Raw genomic sequence first — 22,652 nt, 5'->3', positions numbered from 1 at the left:
CAGTCCACTGTCTGTTCTGTTTTCATCCTCAGAGTTCCATCTGAACCTCTTTATAGATTCTATCATTCCAGCTCATTGTTCTTATGTTTTCTCCCCCCCCCCCAAAATATCAAATATTTTGAAATGTTTAGTCTGAAAAAAAGAAATCACCCTGTTATTCCTCCACAGTGTATGTACAGTATGTTTATAGTTGATGCTGTAACATAGGTGTTTTATAAGTTATTAAAAACCAATATTCAAGCATCTCACAAATGCACCTTGTCATCTGCTTTTGAAATATTTTACTATACAAATAGTGGTTTTATTTGGCCCCCCAATCAGTTCAAAGTTACTTTAATTTTGGAAATCTGTTCCCAGGTATCGTATACAAATGGAAGCAAGGTTTGAAATAGTTTTAGTCATTGTTTGAGTCAAATATTATATCTATTTGGGCTTCTTTCGGTCTACAAATGATTTGTGATTATGTTCTACTTGATTTTCACATTAAGTCATTTAGCAGATGCTCTTATCAAGAGCAACTTAACAGGAGCAAGTGGGGTTAAGCGTCTTGCTCAAGGAAACATCAACAAATATTTCACCTCGTCGGCTTGGGGATTCTAATCAGCGACCTTTCGGTTGCTGGCCCAACGCCCTTAACCACTAGGCTACCTACCCTTGACTGATAATGCCGTATCAGATAAAGACTACAGTGTAAACAGTGCATTCGGAAAGTATTCAGACCCCTTGACCTTTTCCACATTTTGTCACGCTCCAGCCTTATTCAAGAATGTATTGTTTTTCTTCCTCATAATTCTACGTGCAATAATACTCAATGACAAAGCAAAAACAGGTTTAGAATATTTAGCAAATTTATAAAAACATTCAACTGAAATATCACATTTACATAAGTATTTAAACCCTTGACTCAGTACCTTGTTGAAGCACCTTTGGGTGCGATTCCAGCCTCGTTGTCTTGGGTATGACACTACAAGCTTAGCACACCTGTATTTGGGGAGTTTCTCCTATTTTTTGCAGATCCTCTCAAGCTCTCTCAGGTTGGATGGGGAGTGTTGCTGCACAGCTATTTTCAGGTCTCTCCAGAGATGTTATATCGGGTTCAAGTCCGCGCTCTGGCTGGGCCACTCAAGGACATTCAGAGACTTGTCCCAAAGCCACTCCTGTGTTGTCTTGGCTATGAGCTTAGTGTCATTGTCCTGTTGGAAGGTGAACCTTCACCCCCAGTCTAAGGTCCTGAACGGTCTGGAGCAGGTTTTCATCAAGGATGTCTCTGTACTTTGCTCCCTTAATCTTTCACTCGATCCTGACTAGTCTCCCAGTCCCTGCTGCTGAGAAACATCTCCACAGCCTGATGCTGCCACCACCATGCTTCACTGTAGGAATGGTGCCAGGTTTCCTCCAGATGTGACTCTTGGCATTCAGGCCATAGAGTTCAAGCTTGGTTTCATCAGACCAGAGAATCTTGTTTCCCATGGTCCTTTTGGCCAACTCCAAGTGGGCTGTCATGTGCCTTTTTACTGTGGAGTGGTTTCCGTCTGGCCACTGTACTATAAAGGCCTGATTGGTGGAGTGCTGCAGAGATGGTTGTCCTTCTGGAAGGTTCACCCATCTCCACAGAGGAACTCTGGTGCATATTGAAGTTGATATGCACCAGAGCAAAGTATAGAACCAAGTAAACTCAGACAGTACCACTACCTATGGCCATGGTAACCGCAACACAGTCCTGCCAGACCACTTAGACAACCACTCCTCTGCAGGAAAACAACTAGATCTGGACACAAAAGAAAGCTGAATAGATCTTAAACCAGGAAGATGAAGGCACTTCTATTCACTATATAGTGCACTACTTTTGACCAGAACCCTACTATAGGGAATAGGGTAACATTGTGGGGCACATACAAAGACTTAGGTTGAGCCCGAGGAGATGGCAAGCGGGCCTGCTGGACTCCTGATAGCCAATATAAAGTGCATTCGGAAAGTATTGACTTTCCACATTGTTACGTTATAGCCTTATTCTAAAATGGATTACATTTTTAAAAATTCCTCAATCCACACAATACCCAATAACGACAAAGCAAAACCAGGTTTTTAAAAATGTTTGCATAAGTATTCAGGCCCTTTGCTATGAGACTCGAAATTGAGCTCCAGTCCTGTTTCCATTGATCATCGTTGATGTTTCTTCAACTTGATTGGAGTCCACCTGTGGTAAATTCAATTGATTGGACATGATTTGGGAAGGCCCACACCTGTCTATATAAGGTCCCACATTTGACTGTGCACGTCAGAGGATGGAATTGTGGAGAGGAAGATGGCTGAAGTGGATGCTGAGTTGGAATTAAGTTGCGTGTCGAGTACATTTGGTGAAGACTAATGTTCAGAATGAACAAGAGTAATATCGAAACTGGAACAAAAAGGAAATAGTCTAAAATTGGAGTGGAGGATACGTGTGTAAATGATAATGAATGTTGGGAAGCGTTTGATTAGTAAGGATGCGTATGTGGGGAAACCCGTTTGAAGTGTCAAATCTTGAAGTATGCACTTCAAAAAGTGGAGCATGTCAGAGTAACCAGGAGTGGTCTTAATTTGATTAATTGTTTTTCTGAAGAGCAGAGGAAGATTACAGTGGGCCTCAAAAGAATCCAGACCACATAAGTTTTGTGTTTTGAACTTCGGAGTAGAGCACCCGTCAAAGGAGTTGACGACGGATGTTCAGCTTGAATACCCGAAGAGAATTCCTGGTGTGGTTAGTGCCCGGCGTCTGACCCGCTGGGTGAATAGAGAAAAATAAAGTCTGTCGGTTCTGTTGTTTTTTGATAAAGAGCAATGGTTATGTAAGATATGCTTTAAGAGCTTTCGTCCCCAAACCACTGCAGTGTAAGAATTGTGAAGGATTTGGCCATGTTTCAAGTGTGTGCAGATAAACAAAGTATACAGAAGAAAGGTGTGTAGAAGGGCGACGGTGTTTCAATTGTGGTGGGGATCATGATCCTGAGTTCCTGGAGAGCCCAGTAAGGGTGAAGGAAATTGTGATAAAAGTTAGAGCGGTCAATCGAATCTCCATGTGGAGGAGATTCAAAGAATTAAGAAAACAAGTGATGCTAGTGAAGAGATGTTAGTGGATACACCGCAGCCTGTTGTAAATGTTTGCTTCCAGACAAAAGATGCCCTGTTAAGGTGGATTTCATTGTATTCATTGCCAGTTATAAACTGTACAGCACAAGTCTCAAAGAAGTCGAAGAAACTAGACATTATTGTGGCTGCAGGTGAAACGTTTTTGGGATTCAAGAATTTTACATTGAAAGACTTGCAAGGGGTACTGGCTCTGGAAGACCCGCCCTCTCAAGTTCCTGTGATCACATCTGTTTTATTTACTTTTAAAATAAGTTTGATTTATTTTAATTTCTTAATTACTTTTTTGGTAGTTTGGTTTCGGGGGGGAATCCTGTTTCCATCCTGCTGAATAGGTGGCGGTATGCACATTCAATTGTGTGATCGCAAATATACCATAGAAGAAGAAGACGTGCATGTCAGAGCAAAAACCAAGACCTGAGGTCAAACGAATTGTCCATAGAGCTCAGAGTCAGGACTGTGTCAAGACACAGATCTGGGGAAGGGTACCAAACTATGTCTGCAGCATTGAAGGTCCCCAACAACACAGTGGCCTCCATTATTCTTAAATGGAAGAAGTTTGGAACCACCAAGACTCTTCCTAGAGCTGGCTGGCCAGCCAAACTGAGCCATCGGGAGAGAAGGGCCTTGGTCAGGGAAGTGACCAAGAACCAGATGGTCACTCTGGCAGAGCTCCTCTGTAGAGATGGGAGAGCCTTCCAGAAGGACAACAGTCTCTGCAGCACTCCACCAATCAGGCCTTTATAGTAGAGTAGTCAGTGGGAAGCCACTCCTCAGTAAAAGGCACATGACAGCCCACTTGGAGTATACCAAGAGGCACCTCAAGGACTCTGACCATGAGAAACAAAATTCTCTGGTCTGATGAATGCCAAGCGTCACATCTGGAGGAAACCCGGCACCATCCCTACAGTAAAGCACGGCGGTGGCAGCTTCATGCTGTGGGAATGTTTTTCAGTGGCAGGGACTGGGAGACTAGTCAGGAGAGGGACAAATGAACAGAGCAAAGTACAGAGAAATCCTTGACGAAAACCTGCTCAGGATCTCAGACTGGGGAGAAGGTTTACCTTCCAACAGGACAACGACCCTACGCACACAGCCAAGACAACGTTGTAGTGGCTTCGGGACAAGAATGTGGCAGAATGTGGAATGTCCTTGAGTGGCCCAACCAGAGACTGGACTTGAAGCCGATCAAACATCTCTGGAGAGACCTCAAAATAGCTGTGCAGCGACGCTCCCCATCCAACCTGACAGAGCTTGAGAGGATCTGCAGAGAGGAATAGGAGAAACTCCCCAAATACAGGTGTGCCAAGCTTGTAGCGTCATACCCAAGACGGTTTAAGGCTGTAATCGCTGCCAAAGGTGCTTCAACAAAGTACTGAGTAAAGGGCCTGAGTACTAATGTAAATGTGATATTTCTGTTTATTTTTTAATATATTTTTAAATATATTTGCCTAAAGATGTCTAACCTGTTTTTGCTTTGTCATCATGGGTAGTGTGTATATTGAGGGGGGGGGAAACAATTTAATCCATTTTAGAATAAGGTATTAACATAACAACGTAGATAAAGTCAAGGGGTCTAAATACTTTCCAAATGCACTGTATGTGGACACCGCTTCAAATTAGAGGATTCAGTTATTTCAGCCACACCCGTTGCTGACAGGAGTATAAAATCAAGCACACAGCAATGCAATTTCAATAGACAAACATTATCAGTAGAATGGCCTTACTGAAGAACTCAGATACTTTCAACGTGGCATAATCATAGGATGTCACCTTTCCAAAAAGTCAGTTTGCCAGTGCTGAAGAGCATAAAAATAGTCTGTCCTCGGTTTCAACACTCACTACAGAGTTACAAACTGCCTGTGGAAGCAACAACAACAACTGTTCGTCGAGAGCTTCATGTAATGGGTTTCCATGGACGAGCAGCCACACTGAAGCTTAAGATCACCATGCCCAATGCCAAGCGTCGGTTGGAATGGTGTAAAGCTTGCAGCCATTGTACTCTGGAGCTGTGGAAACATGTTCACTGGAGTGATGAATCACGCTTCACCATCTGCCAGTCCGACAGATGAATCGGGGTTTGGTGGATGCCAGAAGAACGCTACCTTCTCTATTACATAGTGCCAAATGTAAAGTTTGGTGGAGGAGGAATAATGATCTGGGGCTGTATTTCATGATTCGGGCTAGGCCCCTTAGTTCCAGTGAAGTCTTAACGCTACAGTATACAATGACATTCTAGACAGTGGTGTAAGTACTTAAGTAAACAATACTTTAAAGTATCTACTTAAGTTGTTTTTTGGGGTATCTGTACTTTACTATTTATATTTTTGACAACTTTTACTTTACTACATTTCTTAACAAAATAATGTACTTTTTACTCCATACATTTTCCCTGACACCTAAAGTACTTAGTAGTTATATTTTGAATGCTTGGCAATACAGGAAAATGGTCCAAATCACACAATTATCAAGATAACATCCCTGATCATCTCTATTGCCTCTGATGGTTTTGAAATTATATTTTCGACTAGTAGGTGTCCACATACCTTTGGCCAAGTAGTTATGTTGTTTTTAACTTTTCGCGCGGCTCGTAGGAAGAGGAAAATCATCACTTCCTCGTACACCCCCCGACCTGTAGTTAGCGGTAATGTTGTCTTGCCGTCGCTGTTCCTTCTCTTCTCCGTCACTCGTTTCCACAGCGTCATAACCCTCGCCTATTTCTACAATGTATCTATTTGAAACCCTGAGCTATAATAAAGAACCCGAACCTAAAAAAATAAGACCAATAAGAGCTTACATTTTTTATTACAAGCCATATTTACTTTGTCGCAACTTATTTTCTTGGCAGGGATGCGTAGTTGTTACAACTGAACTATAATAAGAACGGTGACGTTAGCTACCTGCTAGCGAGCAGTGGGAGCTGGGTCGAGTAAATGCTACCGAGCAAGCTAATGGCACTAACGTTTCAGGGGAATGTCTAAATAAATATTCGGACTCGTTAACTCTTCAGGCTATCGATAGCTATATCGTCTTTTATTTTGTCTTGCCTGCACAGACATCTAGCTATCCGTTTCTGTTCAGACAGAGTTAAATAGGCAGTTTTGGGAAACGAAGTTAGCCAGCCTGGTCACAGAAGTGCAGTGTTGTGGACCGACCCAAAAGAGAGTTCTCTGCCGTCCCCCATCGGTTTCCGAGGATGGTTCTGCTAATGAGTGTCCCCCCACCCACCGAGGGAGTCCGGCATGAACAAGGCGAGACGACGGCGGTGTTGGACGGGAAGGGTCTCGGCACAGGGACTCTCTACGTTGCTGAAACGTATGTGACGCTTTGGTGTGGTGTCTAATTAGCCAGTTGACATTTGTTTGTTAGCATGCTAGCTAATTTCTAAAATCAGGAAGTTTCAAGACTTACATGTTTCCTTAGTGTTTTTTCTTTGAAAATATACACTTAACATGTTTTATTTTTATAAACTTCAACTTGAGCACCTTGAACTTGAATTTTGCATCATGTTAGCTAACTAGTCAATTACTTGACGTGGATCTCAATTATATTTAATTGATTAATCACTTCTCCTTACCTCACATCCTTCCTCCTTGTCTCCTTCTCAAAGCACATTGGCCGGGAAGATCTGAGGTTCCTCCGTTTTGAGGAGGCAAGGAGGGGGGACAAGATGAATCAAGGAAATACAATGAGTTTCCACCATATAATAGTCATCAAATTTTATTGGTCACATGCATGTGTTTAGATGTTATTTTGGGTGTAGTGAAATGCTTGTGTTTCTAGCTCTGACAGTGCAGTAATATCTAACAATTTCACAACATATACCCAATACACACACATCTAAGTAAAATAATGATTATGAAGAATGTATAAGTATATGGACGAGTAATGTCAGAGCAGCATAGACTAAGATTGAGTAGAATAGTATAGAGTATATCCATATGAGATGAGTTATGCAAGATATGTAACATTGTTTAAGTGATTAGTGTTCCATTGACGTGGCCAGTGATTTCAAGTCTGTATATAGGCAGCAGCCTCTGTGCTAGTGATGGCCATTTTAACAGGCTGATGGCCTTGAGAGAGGCTGTTTTTCAGTCTCTCGGTCCCAGCTTTGATGCACCTGTACTGACCTCATCTTCTGGAAGGTAGTGGGGTGAACAGGCAGTGGCTCAGGTGGTTGTTGTCCTTGATAATCTTTTTTTGGCCTTGTGACATTGGGTGCTGTATGTGTCCTGGAGGGCAGGTAGTTTGAAACCGGTGATGCGTTGGGCAGACCGCACCACCCTCTGGGCAGGTAGTTTGAGGGTTTTAGGTGCCAAGCCAAATTTCTTCAGCCTCCTAAGGTTGAAGAGGTGCTGTTGCGCTTTCTTCACCACACTATCTGTGTGGGTGGACCATTTCAGTTTGTCAGTGATGTGTATGCCGAGGAACTTGAAGCTTTCCCCCTCCTCTACGGTCCTGTTAATGTGGATAGGGGGGGTGCTGTTTCCTGAAGTCCACGATCATCTCCTTTTTGTTGACGCTGAGTGGGAATGTTGCTTTCCTGTGTTTTCCAGGCGGTTGTCGTGGTTTGACGGGTCAGGGATGGGCTTCTCTCTGGAGTACCCCACTATCAGCCTTCACGCCATCTCACGAGACCTCAGTGCCTACCCACAGGAACATCTATATGTCATGGTCAATGCAAAACTCAACGGTGAGAGACACACCTGTCCATCAGTGTCAATATCAAACCCGCAGTGAAACGCAAACTTGTGATCGAGTAAGAAGATCCTAAAGTGTGTGTATGTGTGTTCCCCAGATGAGATGCAGGAGAATGCCCATGATGATGAGGAGGATGAGGATGAGGATGATGAGTGTGAAGGGATCACAGAGATCCGCTTCGTCCCTAGCGACAAGGCAGCATGTAAGTGTGAGGGGAGAGGGATGTCTAGTTGTGCAGGGCTAAATTTAAGTCAATGCATCTTTATTAAGCAGGTCACAGATAATAACATCTTCCACATATAATGTAACCAGTGCTGTACAATAGCCAATAACAAGTTCAAACATCTCTATACACACATGCATTATGGATGTCTAAAGCTTTTGTCTCCAGTTTTTTGACATGCAGCTCTAGTTTGGAATCGCTATGCCAGCTAGGATTTCCCTAATGTGTGTGTGTGTGTGTGTGTGTGTCCAGTGGAGTCTATGTTTTCAGCGATGTGTGAGTGTCAGGCCCTGCACCCAGACCCAGATGACGAAGACTCCAACGGGGATTTTGACGGAGATGAGTACGATGTGGAGGAGGCAGGTGTGTAACTCACTCATTTATACAAGCATACAGACACACTTTAACATACAGTTCATGAACTCACATAGATGGAGTAATCAAGAAGATAATATTAACATTGTATCTCCACCTTCTTTCTCCCTTCCAACGGAAAAGAGGCAGGTAAGAAGCCTAACAACTAGGCACTCACCCTACCAGCTGCTGCTACTACTACTACTACTACTACTACTACTACTACACAGGTACACACGCACTCACTGGTGGTATTCTCTCTCTGTCCCCCAGAGCATGGTCAGGGTGATATCCCGTCATTCTGTACATATGAGGAGGGTGTGTCGGGGCTGAGGGCTGAAGGCCAGGCCACTCTACAGAGACTGGAGGGCATGTTAGCTCAGTCTGTCGCAAACACCTTTCACATGGCTGGGGTCCGCACTGATGAGACCAATGGAGAGTTTGACGGTGGGTCACACACACGTACAAGAATAGGTCACACACATAGTCAAACACAGGATACAAGGGTAGGTCACACACACACTGAAATATTATAACCACACAGGCAAAGTTGAATGAATGGGATGTAAATAATACACAGTGGAGGTTCTTGAAACTGAATTTCTCGGCTCTGCTTGTTAGATGTGGTGTGTATTGTAATAACCACAAGATTTATTTAACTAGGCAAGTCCGTTAAGAACAAATTCTTATTTACAATGACGGCCTACACCGGCCAAACCCGGACGACGCTGGGCCAATTGAGAGCCGCCCTATGGAACTCCCAATCACGGCCAGTTGTGATACAGCCTGGATGGCACTTGAGGACAGAGTGACAATGATCCCGCTTTACATAGTCACTACATAACAGCAAGTACATAACAAAGAGAACATAACATAATACAATAAAAGATGCATGCAAAAACATTGATATAGGTTACAAAAATATTACCAGGCTAGCTACTTGGTCTTAGAATATCCTGACTGGCTTGAATGGAACAAGCATCTGTCAGATGAGGAAGCTTAGCCATGGAGTCCTCTAGAAGTTAAAATAAGAGCATTGAAGTCGGCCTGATACTGGCAACTAATAAGCCAGTACAGTTAATACTCCTCTTGAGCACCGGATGGTTCTCCAGAGAACAGAACCATGGTGCGACTCCACTCCTCCTCCCAGCACTCTAGGTGCTTCTCCCCAGCCACTTTGTGTCTCCTGATGAAGGGCAACTCCAGAGGGTAGACCATTGGGATGCAAGGGGTCCAACCCCCCTCGCCAGGGTCACACACCCCTTCAGTTGACCTTTAACCTTGTCTGAGGTGTCCTCAGCAGGGACACGCATCCAGCTCTGCGTGCTGATCACATTCACCAGAGTACCGTATTAGTTTATTTCATGATACATGAACCTCCCCTAGTAGCGCTGTCTAGTCCCAGGAGGCTGTTGCCACTGGAGCTCTTCTCCCCTGATTGCTCAGTTTAACCAGGCGGCCGGCTCTAGGAAAAGTTTTGGTGGTTCCAAACTTCTTCAATGCTGCAGAAATATTTTGGTACCCTTCCCCAGATTTGTGCCTCGGCACAATCCTGTCTCGGCGCTCTACAGATGATTGCTTCGACCTCATGGCTTGGGTTTTGCTCTGACATGCACTGTCAACTGTGGGACCTTATATAGACCGGTCTGTGCCTTTCCAAATCATGTCCAATCAGTTGGAAGTTACCATAGGTGGACTCCCAAGTTGTAGAAACATCTCCATGATGATCAATGGAAACAGGATGCTATTTCAAGTCTCATAGAAAAGGGTCTGAATTCTGATGTAAATAAGTTATTTTTTTAATACATTTGCTAAAATGTCTTAACCTGTTTTTGTTTTGTGTATTGTGTGTAGATTGACCTAATTTTAGAATAAAAATTGTGCCGAATACACCAGGAGTAGACCTTATCTTGAAATGCTTACTAACAAGCCTTTAACCAACAATCCAGTTTTAAGAAAACGGAGAGTTAAAAAATAGTAGCCAGTCCATGACTAGGGTGGCTGGAGTCTGGCAATTTTTATGGCCTTCCTCTGATACAATCTGGTATAAAGGTTGTATCCCTTTTCCTGGGTGGCAGGAAGCTTGTCCCCAGTGATGTACTGGTCCGTATGCACTACCCACTGTAGCGCCATGCGGTCAGAGGCCGAGCAGTTGCAATACCAGGTGCTGATGCAACCAGTCAGGATGCTCTCGGTGGTGCAGCTGTAGGACTTTTTGACGATCTGAGGACCCATGCCAGAACTTTTCAGTCTCCTGAGGGGGAATAGGCATTTTTGTACCCTCTTCATGAATGTCTTGGTGTGTTTGGACCATGTTAGCTTGTTGGTGATGTGGACACCAAGGAACTTGAAGCGTTCAACCTGCACCACTACAGCCCTGTCGATGGGAATGGAGGCGTGCTCGGCCCTCCTTTTCCTGTAGTCCACAATCATCTCCTTTGTCTTGATCAAGTTAAGGGAGAGGTTCTCCTGGCACTACAGTTCCAGGTCTCTGACCTCCTCCCTATAGGCTGTCTCATCGTTGTCTGTGATCAGGCCTATCGTGTTGTGTTGTCGGCAAACTTAATAATGGTGTTGGAATCGTGCTTGGCAATGCAGTCATGGAGGGGACAAAGCACGCACCCCTGAGAGGCCCCTGTGTTGAGGATCATCATGGCAGATATATTGTTGCCTAGCCTTACCACTGGGAGCGGCCTATCATGAAGTCCAGGATCCAGTTGCAGAGGGAGGTGTTTAGTCCCAGGGTCCTTAGCTTAATGATGACCTTTGAGGGCACTATGGTGCTGAATGCTGAGCTGTAGTCAATGAACAGCATTCTCACATGGACATTTTGTCCATGTGGGAAAGGGCAGTGTTGAGTGCAATAGAGATTGCGTCATCTGTTGGGGCTGTATGCAAATTGGAGTGGATTTAGGGTTTCTGGGATAATGGTGTTGTGAGCCATTACCAGCCTTTCAAAGTACTTCATGGCTACTGATGTGAGTGCTATGCTTCTTTAGTCATTTAGGCAGGTTACATTTGTGCTCTTGGGCACAGGGACTGTGGTGGTCTGCTTGAAACATGTTGGTATTACAGACTTGACAGGGACAGGTTGAAAATGTCAGTGAAGACACTTGCCAGCTGGTCAGCGCATGCTCGGAGTACACGTCCTGGTAATCCGTCTGGCCCTGTGGCCTTGTGAATGTTGACCTGTTTAAATGTCTTACTCACATCGGCTACGGCGAGCGTGATCACACAGTAGTCCAGACCAACTGGTGCTATCATGCATGCTTCAGTGTTGCTTGTTTCAAAGTCCTTTAGCTCGTCTGGTAGGCTTGTATCACTGGGCAGCTCGCGGTTGAGCTTCCCTTTGTAGTCCGTAATAGTTTGCAAGCCTTGCCACATCCGAACAGTGCCCGGAGCCGGTCTTGTAGGATTCAATCTTAGTCCTGTATTTACGCTTTGCCTGTTTGATTGTTCGTCTGAGGGTGTAGCGGGATTTCTTATAAGCATCAGGGTTAGATTCGCTTTCCTTGAAAGCGGCAGCTCTATCGTTTAGCTCAGTGCTGATGTTGCCTGTAATCCATGGCTTCTGGTTGGGGTATGTAGGGACGGTCACTGTGGGTTTTTGCTTATGAATGGGAATCGGAAGAATATAATTATGTTAAGATTTGCCAAATGGAGGGCGAGGGAGAGCTTTGTACGCGTCTCTGTGGAGTAAAGATGGTCTAGAGGTTTAAAAAATATATATACACTGCTCAAAAAAAATAAAGGGAACACTAAAATAACATCCTAGATCTGAATTAATAAATATTCTTATTAAATACTTTTTTCGTTACATAGTTTAATGTGCTGACAACAAAACCACACAACAATTACCAATGGAAATCAAATTTATCAACCCATGGAGGTCTGGATTTGGAGTCACACTCAAAATTAAAGTGGAAAACCACACTACAGGCTGATCCAACTTTGATGTAATGTCCTTAAAACAAGTCAAAAATGAGGCTCAGTAGTGTGTGTGGCCTCCATGTGCCTGTATGACCTCCCTACAACGCCTTGGTATGCTCCTGATGAGGTGGCCAACTCCTGGACAGTCTGTGGTGCAACGTGGCGTTGGTGGATGGAATGAGACATGATGTCCCAGATGTGCTCAATTGGATTCAGGTCTGGGGAACGGGCAGGTCAGTCCATAGCATCAATGCCTTCCTTTTGCAGGAACTGCTGACACACTCCAGCCACATGAGGTCTAGCATTGTCTTGCATTAGGAGGAACCCAGGGCCAACCGCAGTAGCATAAGGTCTCACAAGGCTGTAAGCACAACCCCCACCTGTGGAAGTCGGGCCCTCATACCACCCTCATGGAGTCTGTTTCTGACCGTTTGAGCAGACACATGCACATTTGTGGCCTGCTGGAGGTCATTTTGCAGGGCTCTGGCAGTTCTCCTCCTTGCACAAAGGCGGAGGTAGCGGTCCTGCTGCTGGGTTGTTGCCCTCCTACGGCCTCCTCCACGTCTCCTGATGTACTGGCCTGTCTCCTGGTAGCGCCTCCATGTTCTGGACACTACGCTGACAGACACAGCAAACCTTCTTGACACAGCTCGCATTGATGTGTCATCCTGGATGAGCTGCACTACCTGAGCCACTTGTGTGGGTTGTAGACTCTGTCTCATGCTACCACTAGAGTGAAAGCACCGCCAGCATTCAAAAGTGACCAAAACATCAGCCAGGAAGCATAGGAACTGAGTAGTGGTCTGTGGTCACCACCTGCAGAACCACTCCTTTATTGGGGGTGTCTTGCTAATTGCCTATAATTTCCACCTGTTGTCTATTCCATTTACACAACGGCATGTGAAATTTATTGTCAGTGTTGCTTCCTAAGTGGACAGTTTGATTTCACAGAAGTGTGATTGACTTGGCGTTACATTGTGTTGTTTAAGTGTTCCCTTTATTTTGTGTGTGTGTGTGTGTGATATATATATATATATATATATATATATGCCATTATATTTGTGTGTGTATATATATGTGTGTATATGTTTTTTATTCTCTACTTGTTGCACATGTAACATGCTGGTAGAAATTAGGTAAAACAGATTAAAGTTTGCCAGCATTAAAGTCCCTGACCACTAGGAGTGCCGCCTCTGTATGAGCATTTTTTTGTTTGCTTATGGCAATATTGCTCGTTGGGTGCGGTCTTAGTTCCAGCATCGGTTTGTGGTGGTAACTCTACAGCTATGATAAATATAGATCAACTCTCTTGGTAAATAGTGTGGTCTACAGCTTATCATGATACAAAACCTCAAGACTTCCTTAATATTTAATTTCGCACACCAGCTGTTATTGACAGTATATACAGACCGCACCCCTCTTAATGGACCCAGCTGTACGTTTTGCCGATGCACAGACAAACCAGCCAACTGTATGTTATCCATGTTGTCGTTCAGCCACGACTCTGTGAATCATAAGATATTACAGTTTTTTTTATGTCCGTTGGTAGGATAGTCTTGAACGGAGATCATCCAGTTTATTCTCCAATGATTGCACGTTGGCCAGTAGGACGGATGGTAGAGGCGGGTTACCCACTCGACCAACTAATTATCACAAGAGACATGGACCTGTGTACCCTGTACTGGTGTCTTCTCTTTGAGCCTGGTCGAGTATCTGGAGTAAATTCTTTGCGTCCGACTCATTAAAGAAAAAATCTTTGTCCAGTTTAAGGTGCGTAATTGCTGATCTGATATCCAGAAGCTATTTTCAGTCATAAGAGGTGGCAGAAACATATGTACAAAATAAGTTACAAACAAAGCAAAAAACATTCAAAATAGCACAATTGGTTAGGAGCCTGTAAAACGGCTACCATCTCCTCTGGCGCTAAAGCTGTAACGTAGCAAAATGTAGAAAAAGTCAAGGGGTCTGAATACTTTATGAATGCGCTGTAACTTAACGTAGTAAGTAAATAGAACTCAGTATAGTAAATCAATCTGGCCAGGTTTGTTTGACACACACTGCTGGAATTTCCAGTATGAATGTTTTTTTCCTGTGTGACTTTGTCACATGTACTTTGTCTTCCAAGGCATTCAGAGCCCCTATCTTGAAAGAGAAAAAAACAAAAACACTTTCACTTTCTTTTTCTCACTCTGACCAGCGGGTATATAGTTCAGAGCATAGCCCACACCCGTTATGAACACATGAGCATGAAGAAAGCTGCATGTGTTTCATGATAATCAGTATATTGGCTGTTCTAGTCATTCTATTTCTATGTCTGTCTTTGCAGATGGGGTGGAGGTGGATGCAGGGTCGACGGTGGCTGGACAGTTTGAAGATGCAGACATAGACCACTAGTAAAAACATATCATAATACTACGTTATAATTATCAGTATGCTAGTGTGATGTTTTGTGTGATCACCTTTAAATCCACATCCTGCTGTCAACTTTATGGACCTGCTTTACCATACTGTAGCTAAGTCTCTCACTGTCATTTTTTGCTCCCTCTGCTTCTTTCAGATGGATCTCAGCCAGTCAAAGCACTTGTGGTACATTGTGGGATAGGAGAATACAACCTCTCCACTTCCTGTCCCCAAGGCATCATTTTCCACACACATATATATTCTCTCTTGTGTTTTGTACCTGAAGACCAGTTGTACTGAGTTTTCCCCAACAGGGAGCAGTGTTGTCTTTGTATGAAATCTCTTCAATAAATAAATAGTTTTTGTATGAATAACAGTGTGTTTGTGTTATGTGCACATTCCAGAGGAGTAAACATAGGAGCTACGCTGAGGTGTCAGCAAATGTTTTAATATTGAAGTCTGTTTTATTATGCTGAACAAAAATATAAACGCAACATGCAAAGTGTTGGTCCATGTTTCAGGAGCTGAAATAAAAGATCCCAGAAATGTTCCATATGCACAAATTTAACATCCCTGTTAGTGATCGTTTGTCAAGATAACCCATCTACCTGACCGGTGTGGCATGTCAAGAAGCTGATTAAACAGCATGATCATTATACAGATGCACCTTGTGATGGGGACAAAGGCCACTCTAAAATGTGATGTTTCGTCACAGAACACCATGCTGCAGATGTCTAAAGCTGAGGGAGTATGCAATTTGAGTGCTGACTGCAGGAATGTCCACCAGTGATTTTGTGTTCATTTCTCTATCAATTTGGCAGTATGTCCAACCGGCCTCAACTGCAGACCACATGTAACCACACCAGCCCAAGACACTTCACCTGTGGGATTGTCTGGGGGGGCTATGCCCTCCCAATCCCACCCATGGCTGCGCCCTTGCCCAGTTGTGAAATTCATAGATTAGGGCCGAATAAATGCATTTGAATTGACTGATTTCCTTATATGAACTGTAACTCAGCAAATTATTTTAAATTGTTGCATGTTGTTTTTTTTTGTTCATTATAGATAGGATAGTGTGCTGAAATTGCTTTGGGCCGGATTCCAAACGGTAGGCTGTAAATGACCACCAGAGACAGTAGCCTAGACCGCTAGACCAGTGGTTCCCAAACTGTGGGGCGAGGGGTCTCAGTCTGGCTTTAAACTTACTCTTGAAATGTATAATAGAATGCACAAGGAGCAATTTCAAAAATGGGTAGTGTATCAGTTCAGGGGCTGCATATGTGTGGGAGAAGGTAGGACGATTCTATGGGCCTGTGACTGACAGGGGCCCTAAACAAGTATTATAACATTAGGTACATTTTTTTTCAACATTAATTTATTCATCTATCATTTAATATATTTTTTATTTACAATGTACTAATAAAACTAACGGTTTCTTTTCTTGTTTTTGGCAAAAAAGTAAAAATCCATAGAGCCTCTGCCCCCAAACCAGGCGCGAACGGTACTTGCTAGCAGTGAATTGCGAGTGAGGAGTGCCAGTGGAGCATAATGTTTCAGCTTCCTAAAGAAAAATCTGGTTTCCATAGATGAAAAAGACTGGAGAGAGAAAAGGAAGGGCGACAGTATGTCACCGAATTGTTCACAAAGGAAGGTGGGTGTAGTCCGTGAGTGGTGGAAATTAACCTGGTAGCGTAGTCCGTAGTGAAATAGGCTACTTTTGATCCCCTAACATTAGTGAGTTAATATCTTCACAGAAAATTCTGAGTGTTTACATTTTGAGCCTCTCTTTCAGCTGAGATTTAATCAATGCAGGCAACTTTTAGCAAGCTATTCATACTAAATCAGTTCTCCCTGCCCCTGCCTAGTGCCAGGCCCAACAGATGCATCTTCAGGCTCAGTAGCCCTGTCACCCCATCCCCATACTCTTGAACCAGCCCTGTCTCCTCATCCCCATACCCCTGAACCAGCCCTACTCCCAACTGAAGGAGGTGAGCAGCATTGTGTTGAATGACATGTCAGTTAGCATAATCACAGGAATGTGATTCTCCAGTCAGGAAACATCTCACTTGACACAGAGGCAGCCAATATCAGAGCCTTAAAGGAAGAGATGCGGGCAAGGAACACAGCCGCCAGAGGAGATTCCATGATGAGACCTCTCAAGAGGAGACGGCTCAGGACAGTGCAGCAGTTTTGGAATACTGTTTTTTACTGCTATGGACAACATAAGTGACTTAGACACTTGGTTCCACACCACTGCAAAAAATTGTAGAATCATTTTCTGCTGTTCTGAAAGTTGGACATATTCGTGAGGATAAAGTCTCTTCTGTGTGCCAACCACTGATCATGAAGTATTCCAGAGATCTGACACCTGAGTTTCAAAATGAAGTAAGACACCTGAACACTGTATATGCTGCCACTTCCCCCTAACCTGTCCCCTCTTGGTCTCCTGACACCTGAACACTGTATATGCTGCCACTTCCCCCCTAACCTGTCCCCTCTTGGTCTCCTGACACCTGAACACTGTATATGCTGCCACTTCCCCCCTAACCTGTCCCCTCTTGGTCTCCTGACACCTGAACACTGTATATGCTGCCACTTCCCCCTAACCTGTCCCCTCTTGGTCTCCTGACACCTGAACACTGTATATGCTGCCACTTTCCCTCCTAACCTGTCCCCTCTTGGTCTCCTGACACCTGAACACTGTATATGCTGCCACTTCCCCCTAACCTGTCCCCTCTTGGTCTCCTGACACCTGAACACTGTAAATGCTGCCACTTTCCCCCCTAACTTGTCCCCTCTTGGTCTCCTGACACCTGAACACTGTATATGCTGCCACTTTCCCCCCTAACCTGCCCCTCTTGGTCTCCCGAATGCAATTTGTAAGATGCAGCTGCAAAGCATTTTTGGAGAAGTGTGCATTGCTTTACGTATATTTTGCACACAGCCTATTACTATTGCTGGTGGCGAGAGAGCTTTCAGTAAGCTAAAAACGATTTGAGGTCCACTATGTCCCAGGACAGGCTTTGCAGTCTTGCCCCTCTGTCCATTGAAAGTCAATTAGCTAGAAAACTGGATATCAAAGACTTGATCAGTGACTTTGCCAGCAAAAAGGCTCGGCGCTGGGCTCTTGGTGAGTAACGCTGAGCATGGTCCAGTGATAACTCTTAAATGGCATGGCTATGGATATTGGATCACTACACACATGATGCCCACAGGCTGAGAACAGACTGAAAACAGTTTAAAAAATATACTTCTGATTTTATTATTTTGTTTGTTATATCATTCTATAGGTGATAATGTTAATTTATTTTAATTGAAGAGGTTAATGTATATTTAAGTTATATTTATTTTAAGTTATTCATTAATGTTAAGAGAATTCTCCATTCAAGAATTTTACCATTAAAATGACATGTTGACTGTAAAAGATGATGGCCTTTAGCACATTTCTTATAGAGGGTATCAGTCTTGCATCAAATAGTGAATTCCACTGTATGCAGAATGTTGCATGCATGTCTGCACAGTGTTATATTTTCACAGCTCACTGTCAATAAATATTGGACTACAAGAGAGTTGCAAACCTGCAAAGCTAGAGTTATTTAAAGCTTTGAATGGGACGATTGGGTTCTGGAGGTGTGTGGCTACAGCAATTGCGCAGGGTTGGTATGGCCTGTGGTGGTGTGGCCCAATGTGATATCTTTTCATGGGGCCCAAAATCCCTGACGGCACCTCTGCATCAGTTCCTTTTTTAAATTTGGATTTTTTTAGCCCATAGATATTGTTTTGAAAAGTTTGGGACCACTGCACTAGACCACCCGTGGCCACAGAAACCAAGGTTTCTTATTTGCTATGCTCAAGCTTTTAGCAGCGCGAGCAGAGCGAGAGCCAATTAAAACTATTGGCCTTGGGAACAAGCTGTGTCAATCATAAAAATTGAGCCAGAGCGTCATTTTACGCTGAGCAGCGCAAGCCTCTCACAGAGCGTTTACGTCCATGTTTCATTTAAATAAATAGGAGCAACTCTTGATCTGCAAAAGTTAAGTGTCTGGTGTAGCAGGCCACCGGAGCTACACTCACTCACAGCTTAAGGATTGGAAAAGCAACTCAACTCTGACCATTTTAACTGTTAATTTCACCAACTTAAATCATCAAAACTATTGTCAGAGCACCTTTTTTTATCATTCACCTAGGTCTGACCCAGTTTGCATACATTTAAATTACATTTTTGTCATTTAGCAGACTCTTATCCAGAGTGACTTATAGTGCATTAATTTTAAGATGGCTAGGTGAGACAACCACATATCACAGTAATAGCAAGCATGTTTTTCCTCAAAGTAGCTTTCAGCCAAGTCACAGCTAGTAAGGGGGAAAAGTAAAGTGTGAGTGTTAGTTCACAAAATACTTTTGTGTGTGTGTGTGGGGGGGGGGGATACTGTGGACTTATTTAAGATACTCTTTGAAGAGGTAGGTTTTCAGATGTTTTTGTAGATGGGCAGGGACTCTGCTGTTCTAGCTGGTTCCACCATTGGGGTGCCAGGACAGAGGAGAGCTGGGACTGGGCTGAGCGGGAGCTTCCCTCCCATAGGTGTGGGGGAAGGTCAAGAGACCAGAGGTGGCAGAACAGAGTGCTCGGGTTGGGGTGTAGGATTTGTGCAGAGCCTGAAGGTAGATTGGAGGGGCAGTTCCTGTTACTGTTCCGTAGGCAAGTACCATGGTCTTGTAGTAGATGTGAGCTTTGACTGGAAGCCAGTGGAGTGTGTGGACTGCGGAGGAACGGGGTGACTTGGAAAGGTTGACAATACTCCTCAAGTTGACCATAGGCATATCTATTGAAGAACTGTACATAAAATACTATCTCAAATAGTTTTAAATATGCTACTAACACTACTAACTACAGAAATCTTTTTTTTTACATCAATCCAGAGGAAGATAGCTCATAAAAATGTCTGGATTCGAGTAAATTAAATGGTTCATTACGTTCCAGACCAATTGTTAAGTGCCACCAGCCACCACTGCACAAATCATACTAGATAAAAAAACATCTCAATATATAGTCTTTTTTTTGTTTGAATGTGCTTAGTTTTAAAGAGGTCACTATGCATCAGGGTCTTCGGTTCATAGGGATTGATGGTGGGTCCAGGGCCGTAGACACCAGACAGAAGAAAACTAACCGAAAAGGGGAGGAACTACCTGAACTTGTCTAAAAGTTAGTTAAATGTAGTTAAATGTATTCTGTTACAAAACGGTTTTGCTACATGTGCACTAATGAAAATGACCCAGGGTCATTTCCTCTTGTTAGCCAGAAGGGAGCGGTAGGGATCAGCTCTACCAGACAACATCTGATCAAACAACAGGACCGAACACATCATACCTGCAGGGTGTGGGGGAGGGGGGGGGTTAGAAAAGAGGAGGGAAGAAGAGAGTGGGAGTAATGTCAGAAAAACAGAAAAGAAAGTGACCCCATAGTTCACCTGTGTGTGTGTGTGTGTGTGTGTGTGTGTGTGTGTGTGTGTGTGTGTGTGTGTGTGTGTGTGTGTGTGTGTGTGTGTGTGTGTGTGTGTGTGTGTGTGTGTGTGTGTGTGTGTGTGTGTGTGTGTGTGTGTGTGTGTGTGTGTGTTTGTGCGTGCGTGCGTGCGTGCGTGTGTGTGTGTGCGTACCTAATAGAGGAGCCAGCCAGTAGACCAGGCAGTAATCCAGAAAGGAGTGCCCACTGCAGGAGAACTGGGTGGAGAGGGCCAACGCAGGGTTAAACACAGCCCCGGTCATCTTGCCACCTGCAACACAAACACACAAAGGCTTAAACACTGTTCCTATCACTGACACCTGCAACAATAACACACACACAGGGTTAAACACGGTAACCCACCTGCATAGGTCAAGGTAGCGGTGAGTGCTGCTATGGCATGTACCCGGTACCTCTGGTCCATAGTGTGTGTGTGTGTGAAGGCGGTTTGCATGACAAAGGCCCCTGCCAGCTCCACAGCTGCAGCGGTGACCAGAGGGCCGGGGAGCACCAGGCTGGTGTGTGTGTCTGTGTGGATGGGGCTAATGCATTGGAAGCCCTGGAGTGTGTGTCTCAGGTGCAGGTCAGAGAGACCGAGGGCCCACAGCCCCTGTAGCATGGTACGAGCCACGCTTGCTGCCATGAACTGGCACACCATCCTCAGCACGCCGCTCCTGAATACAATAGAGTAGAATAGAATATGTATCCATATAATACATATCCATTATAGAAAGACGGCAATAGAATGTCATTATGCATAGAATAGAATATGTACCCATAGAATTTAACAGAATATACACTACCGTTCAGCTAACACAACGTGCCATTGGAACACAGGAGTGATGGTTGCTGATAATGGGCCTCTGTTTCCTATTTAGATATTCCATTAAAAATCAGCCGTTTCCAGCTACAATAGTCATTTACAACATTAACAATGTCTACACTGTATTTCTGATCCAATTTGATGTTATTTTAATGGACAAAAAAAAAAATATTTCAAAAACAAGGACATTTCTAAGTGACACCAAACTTTTGAACGGTAGTGTACACTTTACTTTGAATATAATAGATTTTTCATCCAATACTATCTATTATAAAGAATATACTAAAATAGGTATCCATTACATATAATTAACAATAGAATAGTTCATGTATCCATTACAGAGAGACAACAATATAATAGATCATGTGTCCATTACATAGAATCAACAATAGAGTAGATAATGTATCCATTACATGGAGACAATTATAGAATAGATAATGTATCCATTAGATAGAGACAACAATAGAATACAGTAGAATATAATAGAACCTGGCAGTGAGGCGTCCCCGGTAGGTGTATTCCAGCGTGCTACAGGGGTTCCCCAGGGCTCCATGGAAGGTGAGGCCATGGACCACAGATGCCAGGTATGTGAGGCTGAGACAGAACTGAGGCTGCAGCCGGCCCACCTCCCCCAATAGACGCAGCTCTAGGTTGCAGATACACAGCTGCAGCGTAGAGACCAGCTCCACTGCGTAAACAGCAGACAGACACAGCCCTCTGGGAGCTAGTAGCTTGGTTAAGATTCTCCTGCTCAGCTCACACAGCAGCACAAAGACCGCTAGCAGACACAGAGACACCACAACGCCTGACATCTCTATCTGCAGATGTCTGCCTCTCTCCTCAGTCTCTCCGCCTCTCTCTCTTTATGTGACTTCTCGCGTGCTCCTCTGGATCTGTTTTCTTACGGCTGCAGCAGGCTACCGTGTGCGCGCGTGTGTGTGTGTGTGATCAGAGATGCGCTCTGCTGTAGATGATGATGAGCTTGAGCTCATTTGGTGCGCAACTGGCTACCTCCCTCCCTCCTCTTTCGTTTCTCTGGCTACCTGCTCTCCTCTATGTCTCTCTCTACACTGCGCTGCTACCTCCATGCCCATTGCTGCTATAACGTGGCCAGGCTATGTGGTGTGATCCCCCCACCCACCACCAGAGAGAACAGTAGCTATACAGATTCAATGATGTCATACCATGTACATGTAATGTATGGCCCAAATGGCCCTAGGTCCCTATATAGGGCACTTATTTTGACCAGAGCCCTATGGGCCCTGGTTAAAAGTAGTGCACTACAAAGAGAATAGAATGCTTTTTGAGACAGGCCTATGTCTATGCCCATCACCCTCACTCAATTACACACACGTGTTCTCTCATGCTTTCCTTATATCCTCTCCTTCAGAAGATTCAGTGATTAGTCTGATGATAAATTATGCTGATAAGTCTAAATAAGGCTAATGTAAAATCCAGCCCAGTGATTGACCTTTGCACCTGTCAAGTCTGTAGCCTACAGATGAATAAAGTGGGCACAAGGAGAGAACACAAGGATAGGAAGCGATATACATATACTGTTGAGATGCAGCCCCCAAAAGTAATCGGGAAACTCA

At 44.0% G+C, this 22,652-nt stretch overlaps 2 protein-coding genes across 4 annotated transcripts; one reads left to right on the top strand and one right to left on the bottom strand.

Moving 5' to 3' along the window:
* Positions 1-5,789: 5,789 nt before the first annotated feature.
* On the top strand, positions 5,790-15,108 carry LOC124005852 (methylosome subunit pICln-like). Of its 3 annotated transcripts, XM_046315476.1 has the most exons (8): positions 5,792-6,441; positions 7,683-7,819; positions 7,925-8,029; positions 8,303-8,413; positions 8,549-8,554; positions 8,678-8,851; positions 14,661-14,727; positions 14,892-15,108. In XM_046315476.1, coding segments are annotated over exons 1-8 (720 nt in total). In that variant the 5' UTR covers positions 5,792-6,322; the 3' UTR covers positions 14,893-15,108. The 3 variants fall into 3 exon arrangements, with proteins under 3 accessions (XP_046171435.1, XP_046171434.1, XP_046171432.1); XM_046315479.1 differs by lacking the exon at positions 8,549-8,554 and having other exon boundaries at positions 5,790-6,441; XM_046315478.1 differs by lacking the exon at positions 14,892-15,108 and having other exon boundaries at positions 5,791-6,441; positions 14,661-14,728.
* A 2,385-nt stretch (positions 15,109-17,493) lies between these two features.
* LOC124006096 (aquaporin-11-like) lies at positions 17,494-22,113 on the bottom strand. The gene is made up of 4 exons (XM_046315868.1): positions 21,547-22,113; positions 20,598-20,908; positions 20,389-20,505; positions 17,494-20,102 (listed from the first exon to the last, which is right to left on the bottom strand). Exons 1-4 carry the CDS (start codon positions 21,867-21,869, stop codon positions 20,014-20,016), a joined length of 840 nt encoding a protein of 279 aa, XP_046171824.1. The 5' UTR covers positions 21,870-22,113; the 3' UTR covers positions 17,494-20,013.
* Between the last annotated feature and the right edge of the window lie 539 nt (positions 22,114-22,652).

This window comes from Oncorhynchus gorbuscha, linkage group LG19, assembly GCF_021184085.1.
Source record: "Oncorhynchus gorbuscha isolate QuinsamMale2020 ecotype Even-year linkage group LG19, OgorEven_v1.0, whole genome shotgun sequence".
In the NCBI taxonomy this organism is placed as follows: domain Eukaryota; kingdom Metazoa; phylum Chordata; class Actinopteri; order Salmoniformes; family Salmonidae; genus Oncorhynchus; species Oncorhynchus gorbuscha.
This window is presented reverse-complemented; position numbering and strand designations above follow the sequence as displayed.